Source organism: Heteronotia binoei, chromosome 2 (assembly GCF_032191835.1).
Source record: "Heteronotia binoei isolate CCM8104 ecotype False Entrance Well chromosome 2, APGP_CSIRO_Hbin_v1, whole genome shotgun sequence".
Lineage (NCBI taxonomy): Eukaryota > Metazoa > Chordata > Lepidosauria > Squamata > Gekkonidae > Heteronotia > Heteronotia binoei.
This window is the reverse complement of record NC_083224.1, coordinates 157,343,675-157,356,047: the sequence shown is the minus strand read 5'-3', so window position 1 is coordinate 157,356,047 and position 12,373 is coordinate 157,343,675. Positions and strand designations below refer to the sequence as shown.

The following is a 12,373-nucleotide window of genomic DNA, read 5'->3' as shown; positions in this document are numbered from 1 at the left end:
TGGAAACTCTTCCAAATGTATGGCGCATGTTATTGAATAAAACACAGGAGCCGCTGTGTAGATGTATTTGCAGGGGTATGAAAGCCACAGTCAGAATGCAAAGCTAGTCAACTACTGCTGTTGACCAAGAACTACCAAATATATGAATATACCCTAACTCCATATATCCTATTCATTAAGGCAACAGCAAAATGATTTTATTAATGCCATTCCTGAAATAACTTTCAGTACAATTTTTCTGTTAAGGTTCTAGAATCCACAGGGTAAGATAGTATATGACAAGCTGATAAATGCATTATTTGTGTTCTCTGAAAAGGACTTGGTCATGCTAAAGTTCCATTTAGCTAATCATTTCATTTGATTCAGGAAATCATTCTTTTAAGAAAAATCTTGTATGCTTAGTTTGGCTTAATGATTTCTGTGTATTTCAGTTAGTAAGCTCTTTAGTCAACTAAACAAAGTTCAGATGTCCACTGTTTTCACACTTAGGGAGGGGGGGTTGAATAAAATCAAAACATTGTCCTTGACATTGTAACTAGTATTTGGTTGTTTCATTGTTTAAATCACTTCACTGGGACAATTAACAATATGTATATTCCATATGTTTCACATCTTGTGAACAGTTTCTGATTCTTGAAAGGTTTCCTTCGTTTGTTCCGTGCCATATAAAAAATAAAACCATTGAAAGGATTTCTAAAAGCTCTTGTCCTTGTACTCATCATCAGCATTATCTATGGCTACATAGTTATTTAAATCCCTAATTTCCAGGATAATCTTTCCTTTTTTCCTTTTAAGAAAGCCCAGTTGACTTGTCTGTATGGTATTATGCTTGTACACATCTCTGATAAGATTCAATAAGGAAACAGCAAAGTGATCCAGAGGGGCTTTTAAGAAACTTTATTGAACTCTGATTCAGAGCTGTGGTTTGACTCATGACTGCAGCCATTAATGGCTGTATTTTTTACATGGCTCTGCAAGAAGGCAGATGAATTTATACATCTTATGGAAAGAGTAGGGATGTTCTCACAAAATATGTACGAGAGCTATTTACTCTTTCTGTGGTGGAAAGTGCCATCAAGTTTCAGTCGACTTGTAGGGTTTTAAGGTAAGAAATGTTCAGAGGTGGTTTGCCATTGTCTGCCTCTGCATCACAACCTTGGACTTCCTTGGTGGTCTCTCATCCAAGTATAAATTGGGGCCAACCTTGCTTAGTTTCTGATGGTATCTGTCTAACTTGGGCAATCCAGGTCAGGGCATTTTTCTCTCTCTTGCTTATGAGATATGGAATCAATGCCTAGCCTACCACATAGCTGTGATCTGAACCACCATCTCTCAAAGTCCTTTAGGAAACACATGCCAGTTTTTTAAAAAGAGAAAAAACTGAGAAAAGCATGAATTTTTAATTGAAGAACTGCTTTAGAACATAAATATGGACTGAATTTTCAAAATCAGAAAACAACCTGGCAAGAAATACTGCACAATGTTAAATTAATCTAGACCTTAGTCTAAAATTAATAGAATAATGCTGTTGGGCACCAGTTAGATTCTTTGAACCGGGGTTAGCAGATGCTGGAGATGTAAGCAACTGAGAGTCAGTCTGACACCCTTGTTTCAGCATTTTAGTTAAAAGTTAAGGACAAATTAATTTTACACTAAAATGCTCACTGAAATGCTTACCTCTGTGCTAGGGTATATTTCTTCTTGGAATCTCTTGTAAAGATAAACATTCTGGTATGCTTCCTGAACTCCATCATTTAGTGTGAGGTTGGCATCTTGCAAACAGAAGGGCCCAGACTCTTAAAAATTGCATGCAGCAATGAATTAGGCAGAAGGGTTGTCAAGAGCTGGCTAATTATTTATGTTAAAACCAAGTTGCTGCACCCTTTATCATGCTGGGTCTCTCTGTGATATGTCTGAGCCATGAGGAAGCCTGTTGTGATACTTTGTGCACTGCCTTGGTGCCTGGGTGATGAGTTGGTCTGTGCATCACTATTCTCCTTTTTCAGAGACAAAGTTCCTTCTGCTTTCTGGTGCATTTCTTCTCCTCACCATAAGAGCTAGTACACTGATTCCCAATGTGGTGTCTGAGGTACCATGCCGCCTCCATGTTTGTTTCTTAGTGTCTTCTTGCTCCCCCCGCAAAGTAAACAGTTACTGCTGCCTTTTCTCCACATCTTTGGAGTAGGAGACATCACTTTTGTGTCCTTTAGAGACAGCTTCCTCCATTGTATGGGCATAACTTTGCTTGGAATGTCCTGATTTGGCTTGAGGACCGCCCCCCAGCACTATTGTACAGTGGTACCCACTACCAGTTTTCAAACTTCCAAAAGTGTCTACAGGCTCAACAAGTTAAAGACTACTCAGCTAGTACTCAAATGGTTCTTGTGTTGTTACAGCTTTGTGATGGGAAAAAGTGCATTTATTAAAACATTGCCATGTTGTGTACTTGTAAGGGAATAGGACCCCTTTTAGACAACATGGAAGCTAGGGCTGCCAAGCCCCAGGTCCGGGCGGGGGTTCTTCTGCCCCAGAGGTTCCCAATCTGCCAGCCCACATTGAGTCGGCAGGGGGAACCTCCCCCAATGTCGCTGGCGTGATGACATCACCAAAAGTGATGTCATAAAAATGGTGGCGCCCGTGAAGGGCCACTCTAGACGTTTCTGGGGAAACTTTGGTTTTCCTGAATGCTCTAGCTATTTAGGAGGTGCATAGGTACCATAGAGTTTTTACCTCCCAAATGGCTAGAGTGTCCTGGAAAATAATGGAGTTTTTCTGGAAATGTGTAGAGCGGCCCCACATGGGCACCACCATTTTGATGATGTCACTTCTGGGTGACACCATCGCGTCAAGGAAGCTGGTTTTGCACATATAGTGCTAGACACATTTGCTTTTTGCATGGTATTGTCTGACAGTTCCAAGTGGGACATGCATTCCATGACTGCTATTACCAATGGGACTCCATTTTTAGCACCCAGTATAAAGCAGCCATAGTACCTAGTTTTTGCTGGAATGAGATGTGTTGGGAAAAGCAGCCATGTGGTCAACTTCTGCACATGAACATCTTTAAGTGATGAAGAGCACCACACAGGCAAATGTCCAAGTATGCAAATGTGAAGTCTGTCTTGTTTCATCTAATATGGTGCTTCTCCAGCACAGGTGGTCCCCAATGCCGTATCATGTATATTGATACTAATGGTAAGATAAAGGAGGGAGTGGAGAAAGGGAGTTACAAGAGTGGAGGAGTAGAAGCAAATCCCAGACCTCTTTACCTCTGTTCAGGCAAGAGTGAATGAAAGTACACATTTGTGAGGTGAAGGGGGTAAACACAACATTATTTTCTTGTTATTGAAAACTTAAGTAATATGATGACTTGTGTTTCAATATTACTTTACTGATATTTCAACGTCATCTTGCTTGTCTCTCTCTTTTTCTTTCTTTCTCTAAGCCCCTTCTTTGTTCTGTGGGTTTTCTTTTGTAACTTCTCCAGACTACAGCTTTGTCCCCCCTTCTTCCACTCCTTTCTGGTCAGGTACTGCTTTATTGCTTTTTATATTTCCTCTCACTTTTGCTTCTGTTTTTTGCAAATATAATATTTCTGTTTCTATGTGCAGTGCAAGCTAGGGAAGGGACGCATTGACTTTTTCCCCCCTCCACAGGCCCATAATTTGACGAAACGCACTCAATGGCTTATAAATTCTCACAGCAATGAATGTAGGGGCGGTTTCTGTATGGCCATGAGTAAATGGCCTGCACATAGGCCTGAAAGAAGGAGCAATGGTGTGGGTCTTTCCCACTGTTCAAATGTTATCACGGCTGCGCAGGATCTGCTGTTGATTTAGCAGATTAAAGAACAGCAAAACTGATTCTGAATATGGTGAGAATTGGATGAAGAGTTGCAGGGCCACAAAACTGAGTTAAATCAAATGTGCAAATCTTATGTTAACTGTTGAAAACCTCCAATTCCTGTTATCAAAGTGGCCTCAAACATGAAGGTCATGTTTTCATAACTCAAATATTCGTCCCATCCCTAAAGAAAAATTTATTGCAAGAGCATCCCATGCTAACGAACTTCATTTGGAAGGGGGGGATTAGATATTTGCATGTGCTTAGTCTACAAGTTAATTCTATCCATCTGTTATTCTATGCACTTGTATTATTTTTCTTGTCTTCTCTGTGTTTGTGTTTAAAAGATTTAGAATTATCTTCAGGTGCGGCCTCTCCCATCACACACACATACCATTGCCAACTTGTCTTACATTCCCAGTGTGTACATAATTGCTGAAAGCATAAACATTCTATCACATAGAATAATTTTTTCACATTAGGTCACTTTTTCATAATTTTGTTCATTGCATGATTTGATAAATTCATGATTTTTATAATTTATCATATGGCAGAGTTATACATGGGAAATATATAATAATATAAAATATGTAACCAAGTTGATACAACGGATATGCAGACTGATTTGCTAGTATCTAGATTTTCAATCCACTCAGTCACATTCATGGAGAAAAGACGTGTTCTTGGAAGAAATAGGGCTTGACTGCTTCTGCTTCCAGTTAACTTTTAAATTTGTGATATAAAGGTGCAATTAAAAGTAAGTGGGTAGAGACAGTGTGTCAAAGCTGCAGGGCCAGTTTTGCTATCTCAACCATAGTGTTGGATCATTTGATGGGTTAGATTGCCATTTGGTTTAGGTTAGATAGGCAAAAGTACTTGCTGACACAATGCATACTTAATTAATGGGGTTTCCTGCCACGTATATGGCAATAACCAAGAAGAGATTCATAGAAAAAAGGTCGAGTGTATAATTACATATACCTTGAACAAATTTTCTAAGAGGTAACAATGTCAACGGTTTTAATTTTCAGTTTCAAATTGAGGCATCCTTTTGTCATTCTGACTTTTCTTATTGAAAATTGTATGAACTATATTCAGAATTATTGCACAAGCACTTTAATGGACTAAAATAATTTGTATTGGATAGAAATGTGCACTTGATACAAATGTGGATGAATTTATTGCATATTTTTTGAAACGCTTATATCTAAGTAATTAAAATTGTTGATATTGTTACCTTTTCATAAATTTGTTCACAGTATATGTAGTTGTACACTCAACAAATATAGGGTTTAAGGTTTATTGGATGTATATGGCTGTTAGTATAGATAGCTTTAAAAGGGGATTAGGAAAATTTATGGAAGATACTAATAGCCATGAAAGCTAAAAAAAACCCTCCATGTATATAGCCAGTGCATCCCTGCATGCAGGGCTGGCACATGGGAGTCGGCAAGGTAGGCAGCCACCTGGGGCGCTACCTCACTGCGGGGGCAGGCACCCATGTGCTTCTTCCTGTGTTCCAAATCAGAATGGGCAGCGGGTGGCTGCTGCCCAACCAGCTCCTTCTGAAGCGGGGCAGAGGACTGGGTGAGTGGTGGGCCAAGCAATGACATCACTTTTGATGTCCTCAGGGGTGTTTTGGGCTGATATGGGAGGCAGGAATTGTCAAAAATAATTCCCCTTCCTTGCATGTGTGGAACTTCTAACTATACCCAGAATGTAAATTACAGAGAAATTAAAGATAGTTTAGGGGAGGACTTTTGGTCTGATCCAACAAATTAAAACATGGATTCCGATGTCTCTACACTTCATTTTCCAGGAAGTGGAGAAGGAAACAAGGGGATCTGCTATCTTGGACTTGATTCTCACCAGTAGGGAAGAACTGGTTGATGAAGTGGAAGTAGTGGGCACCCGGGGTTGTAGTGACTGTGATTTTGGAAGGGAAAAGTTGTACATAGACATATAGGTTGAACTTCAGGAAAGCAAATTTTGACAAACTGGGTGATGCTGGGTAAAATCCCATGGTCAGAAATATTTAAGGAGAAGGAAGTCCAAGAGTGGTGGGAGTTTCTTAAAAGTGAAATATTGAATGCACTATTACAAAGAAGCCAAGCTCACTCCATAAACAGCTCTCTAAAGACTTTGAGAAATAAAAAAGACTCATTTAGGAAATGGAAGGGGAGGGTCTTATAACCAAGGATGAATATAAACAAATAACCAGTGCTTGTAAAGAAAGAGTAGGAAAGCTAAAGCTCAGTATGAGCTTAGGCTAGTGAGAGATGCTAAAAACAACAAAAAAGGATTCTTATGTACAAAGTAAGAAAAAGAGCAAGGACATGGTAGGCCCATTGAGAGGACAGAAAAGTGAAATTGTAACAGGTGATGAAGAAAGGGCAGAACTGCTCAATTCCTGCTTTTCTCAGTCTTCTCTTTTGAGGGAAACGGTGCTCAACATGGCAAAAACAGAACATGAGGGAAAGGAGTTGCAGTCTAGGATCTGCATAGGGGTAGTACATAAACACCCAGTTTCTTTAAATCAAACGAAGTCCTCAGGGCCAGATGAACTGCATCCAAGGGTACTGAAAGATGTAACTTCTGAGTCTCTGGTCATTGTTTTTGAGACTTCTCAGAGAACAGATGAAGTGCCAGAAGATTGGAAGCAGGCAAATGTTCCCATCTTCAAGGAGGGGGAAAAGGAGGATCTGGATAACTACTGACCTATCAGCTTAACATCTATATTTGGAAAAGTTTTAGAACAAATAATCGAACAGTCAGTCCTGGAACATTTCGAAAAGATGGTTATGATTACTGAGAGACAGCATGGGTTTCTCTAGTTATGTCAGACTAACCATATCTCTTTTTTAAGAAAGTTACTACCTTGATGGATCACAGGAATGTTGTAGACATAGTTTATCTTGATATCAGGAAGGCTTTTGATAAGGTTCTGCATACTATTCTTGTTGACAAGTTGTTAAAATGTGGTTTGGATCCTATTACTGTTAGGTGAATCTGTACCTGGCTGACTGATCTCACCCAAAGAGTGCAGATGGCCATTTGACAGCTGATTCTGTGAATTAGGCAGATCATGAGAAGGAGGGCAGGGAGGGTTGCATCAGTGCTTAGTTCTTGTGGCCTTTTCTTACACACCCAGGGAAATGCTGATTGCCACTTTGGGGTCAGTCGGCAATTTTTCTCCAGGCCAGTTTGGCAAAGGATCCTAAAGGTTTTTTGCCATCTTCTGGGTGTGAAGCAGGGGTCACTGGGAATGTATGTGTGTGTGTGTGGGGGGAGGTATTTGTGAATTTCCTGCATTGTGCAAGGGTTGGATTAGATGACCCTGGAGGTCCCATTCAGCTCTGTGATTCTATGTTTTTTTTTAAGTTTCTGCTTAGTTTACAGGTTCTTTTTTGTTGCGATGGGCAGAGAAATAATGTCCTGGCTGAGTCTGGGACTTCTTTCATATGGTCTTGCCCATCAAGCAATCCCTTATTTATTGTTTTTTTTGTCTTTGAATTCTTGCTGAGCCTACCCTTAACCTTCATATTCTTCTGCTATCATATTTGATGGATTTTTCCAGAGATGTCTTAGGAGAACAATAACAACATTTGACAACTTTGAGAGAAGTGTTTGTTTCATGGCCAGTTGTGGACAACAGTGAAATGTAAATTAATAGCAAATAGCAAAGATTCTCTTTCCTCTTCCCCCTCCCAATATTTTGTACATATTTCTAATGCTGGCTGCTTAAAGGGATTATGCACTAGATACTATAGTGGAGAAAATAGGGTATAATTCATTTTCAGGCTACGATTTGATCTTAAGCATTTCAATTTTGGTCACTGAAGTGTGTACAGTTATTATTTTTTTCAAAGCACAGTATCTGTTACTGTTATGGGAAAGCTGCCATAATGTGTGAAATATTGCCTTTTGGTACCATATGAAACCACAGTAAAATATGACACAAAAGCGTATGCAGCAATTTTGGAATGCAAATGGTGATCTTTATCATAGCTGTCTACATATTTTTCTAGTTTGGATACCATTTTTATGTATCTCCTGGTTTTAAATTGGGAAAAATCAGTCTCACCGTCTTCGAAGTCTTCTTTTAAAAAATTTGAATGCCTAGTATTTGGGAGGGGGAGTATTTTTGCTACTGTGCAAGAATTTGAATCCTACAATTATATCAGTTTCTTTAAATATTTCTTGTCAGCACTCCTAGGGATTTTTTTTTTGGCCATGGTCTGAGAAGGTTCTTCGGTTTCTCCAAGTTCTAAATGGAACTGTAATGAGACAGTTTGTTTGCCTTTGCTTGATTTTAAAAGCAGGAACTGGTTCCAAAGAATTACTGAAATTTATTCTACTGAGGCATGGTTCAGGGTCTTTTTAGAATCAGCTGTTTTGGTTTTTTTGAGGCTTCTCTGTTGGTTTTAATGCTTTTTATTGTTCATTTGTTTTGTTTGCCGTGTTCTATTTTCATACATGTTCCTTTAGAAAGACAGGAAATGGAAAGAATTTCCTAGAATAACAGTGGGAACTGGCAAGTGGTTTTCTCTTAAGTGTCTGCAATTTTAATTTTATTTATGGGACGTTTTATGATGAACCTGGGCAATTTAGATTGTTCATAATAACAGAATAATATTGCAGACTTTTCCCACTCTCCCAAATCTTCCACTCCATTACAAAAAGTTTCTTATCTCCCAGCCCATTCTTTGCATCTCCTACTACTCCAAATGATAGCACATCCTTAATCTTATCTCTTGGTTGCTTCATAGCCTCGTATTCCATTTTGAATCCTTTGAGGAACTTGGGGCAGCATAGCAGGTACTCCCTTCTTCCATCTTGCCTCTGAGGTAGGCTAGACCAAGAGGAAATGACTGCCCCAAGGTCACACAGTGAGCTTTTTGACTGAGCGGGGTTTGAAATTGTGTCTCCCCAGGTCCTAGTCCAACACTTATGCCACTACATCACACTGGCTCTGATGAGGTTATGTGGATGCTTCACAAAGTTGCTGGTGTCACCCAAGTAATTGGAGAATGATGGGGAGTAGGAGAATGATGGGGAAAGGGAGAATAACACAAACAATGGTTATACTGAAACATAGATACACATTTATGGTGGAAGATACATGCTTTGTTTGGCCATGCTAGACCTTTAAAACTACACCCATTGCAAATCTTAATATTTGTAGATGAAAACTCATGACCTGTAACAGATGTTTTAGTTTTACTATAAAAGCAAAAGCAAAGCAACATCAGCTTGATTCAGTTGGCATTTTTAGTTTCTTCAACTAGATCTGAAATATACTTCCTTGAAAGAATGCCAGTAGAAATAACTCTATAGATGAGATTGGTGAGTGAACTGGTACGCACAAGCAGATTTTTCTCTTCTGATCTCACTCTAGATGCTGCATTGAATCCCACTCTGAAAGACCCTTTGGCTTTCAGAAATTGATTTTTAGGACTGTGGGGTCTTCACTAAGAAAAGAGAGCTGGAAAAGCTCCAGGATGTGTGCAGAACATTTTGTGTGGGGTCTGTGTGGGACTGTGGGGTCTTCACTAAGGAAAGAGAGCTGGAAAAGCCCCAGGATGTGTGCAGAACATTTTGTGTGTGACCCACTGAATCCAAGCCTGTATTCATAAGAGTATTTAAGATTATTTTCCTAAATTTTTAAAGATTTTTTCTTTGACTTCCTTTTAAAAGTCTACTCAATAGAAAATACTAGATGAAATAAAAATGTTTTTGTACTTTTCTGTAAGGCCAGTTTTCATTTGTTAGCCGCCCTGAGCCTGCTCCGGCGGGGAAGGCGGGATATAAATAAAATTATCTATCTATCTATCTATCTATCTATCTATCTATCTATCTATCTATCTATCTATCTATCTATCTATCTATCTATCTATCTATCTATCTATCTATCTATCATTTCTGCATAAAGCACCTTTACTTGCACGTACTAGAATTACTGCAAAAAATGATGATATTTCTCATCTGATGTATAACTAGGAAACTTCTAATAATATTGCCTTTCTGTATTCCTTTCCAGTGTTAAGTCCCAAGGTTCTTGGTATTGCTATTGCCCGCTATGACTTCTGTGCCAGAGACATGCGTGAATTGTCACTGCTCAAAGGAGACATTGTCAAAATTTACACAAAGATTAGTGCTAATGGCTGGTGGAGAGGTGAAGTGAATGGAAGGGTAAGTTTCTTTTTTAGACTGCAATAATTGTCCATATATCCAATTTTTAGAATTTTGGAATATGAAACTTTGTTTAGTTCACATACATCCTTTATTTAAACACATTCAGCATGCCATTTTGAGGTTCAGTATGGCTAGCAAAGCCAGAAAATAAATGCAACTACAATGAAAGAAACACAGTTTTTTAAAAATTAACATTTTATAATAGCACAAGCAATCATAACAGCAACCAGATCAGCAGTCATACACTTTCCAAAACAGGTTAACTATTATAGTCTCAAAAGGAAGAGCATAAAAGAGGAACAATTCTGCAGTTCAGATAGGGGAGGACATTCCAAAACACTGAGGCAACTACTGTAAAGGCTCTGTACTTTACAGCTGATATTTGTACTTTTTACCTTTTGACGTGAAGTCACTTCATGTAGGGCATGCATGCAGAATTGAACTTGCTATAAAGCTTATTCAAGGAGAGGCAGTTTTAAAGGTATATGGGCCCCTAGGGTCACGAAACCACTGAATTTACTCGAGAACCAAACTGGCAGCCAATGGTGGTGATTATAATATCAGTACACTTGAACCAGTTATAACTTCTGGGTCATCTGCAAAGACAGCTCCACATAGAGCACATTGTAGTAGTTGTTCTTGGTGATTGCAGTATCAGTGATAAGTGTGATAAATTCCTTCCTCTCAAGGAGGGGTGAAACCTGCATAGAATATACAGTCTGTTCACGATACTCCAACCTTTGTCACCATCTGCATGAAGAACTAGTAGAGCAATAGAAATCGCTATAAGTGAGCTGTGACTTGACAACACTTTCCACCACCAACCAAAACACCAATCTAAACTCCCATTTTTGTCTTCTCTTTTTAGGTGGGTTGGTTTCCATCGACTTATGTTGAAGAGGATGAATGATTCAGATGTTGTGTTGGAACTACTGACTCTAAATTTCAGGGACTATACAAACCAGCCATCTGCAAATCATTATTCCTCTTATGAAGTATTTGCAGTGCAGCACTTCTGTCTGTCCAAATCCTCTAGTCTTAATGCTGAGATTACTGAAAAAGTTTGTGTTGACAGAAGAATATCCCAGTCAGAGCTGTGCAAAGAAACTGCCTGCCTGCTGGCCACCACTGGGGACCAATGCAAAACTCTTATCCCCAACTTTCGGAAAAAAATGTTTCAAAGCAGACTTTGGAGGGGGAAAGTGGTTTTTTTTCATTCCATCTCGTTGTAAGTACTGGTAGCAATTTACTAAGTGTTATGATTTCTTACTCGCAGATCTCTCTGATGGCGTTAGAAGATGAAGGCTTCTTTGATTATTTATCATTTCATCCACAGGGGTGGGGAAGCTTAATAATTCCAAAGATCAATATAGTAAATATGTGGCTTGAAGAATTCAGCAGCACTAACCTTGCCCATTCTTACTAAGCAATTCGGGGGGGGGGGGAGGTGTATGTAATGGCAAAGGAATATAAAAATAATTTGGTTTTTAATCCCAGAAGATTTAACAGGCTTTGTCTGATTTTTTAAACTATGTTTTGTGAGATCAGCAAACTTTAGTAAGTGGTTTGTGCTTCAGCACACAGGTAGATTTTGGAAAATGAATTATACAGATTCCCAACATACATTCTGTTACTTATAGAACAGGAATACACACGGCCCCATTATTATATTAGGTTCTACAAATCTAGCAAATGTTACAGTTTCATAGATAAAATCATTGAGCACAGCAATAATTTTGCAATCTGGCTGTGGTTAAAAATTCTCTTAATGTGCAAGTTCTGTGGGGTTTTTTAGGACATTAAAAGTACAATTGTTATTACGCTCCATCCCCCCAGTTCTGTCAGACAGAGCAGAATTACCGAACTGAATTTGTGGTAAAGCCATCGTGGAAGCCCTGATTCCAAGGGCACACTAGTAGATAACTTCATAAAGAAAACAGAATTAGAATAGTTAAACAAATCTGTAGTATATCATTTTTTTAAAAAAAAAAGTGGAGTGCAACTGATTTCATGGACAGGGTTCAGAATTCATACTGGCATTTTTTTTTGTCCCCACATTCCCATTGCTACTTCTTACACTCAAGAAAAAGCTGCCCTTGAAGACTGCTGGATCCTACCAAAGTGGTATCCCGCTTCTGAGAAGGTCCATCTACACATTATAAAGTCTTCACATTCACTGGAGAAAAACCTGAGGAGTTTCCATCGGATGTTTGATGGAAGCTCTGGTATCCCTCACACGTGTTTTAACTTGTGACCAAAACAGCCATGGAAAAAGAAGCTGTAGCATCTCCTCCCTGCTGTTTTTATCTGCAAACCACCCAGTAGAATAGCTGTT

At 39.0% G+C, this 12,373-nt stretch overlaps 1 protein-coding gene across 1 annotated transcript in view; it reads left to right on the top strand.

The window, feature by feature from the left end:
• Positions 1 to 11,637, top strand: part of VAV3 (vav guanine nucleotide exchange factor 3) — a 230,022-nt gene extending 218,385 nt beyond the window's left edge. Inside the window, exons 26-27 of the mRNA XM_060232308.1 lie at positions 9,884 to 10,035; positions 10,907 to 11,637. Of these exons, the coding sequence (XP_060088291.1) occupies positions 9,884 to 10,035; positions 10,907 to 10,948 (194 nt within the window). The 3' untranslated portion in view covers positions 10,949 to 11,637. The remainder of the gene's footprint in view (positions 1 to 9,883; positions 10,036 to 10,906) is intronic.
• The last annotated feature ends 736 nt before the right edge of the window (positions 11,638 to 12,373 follow it).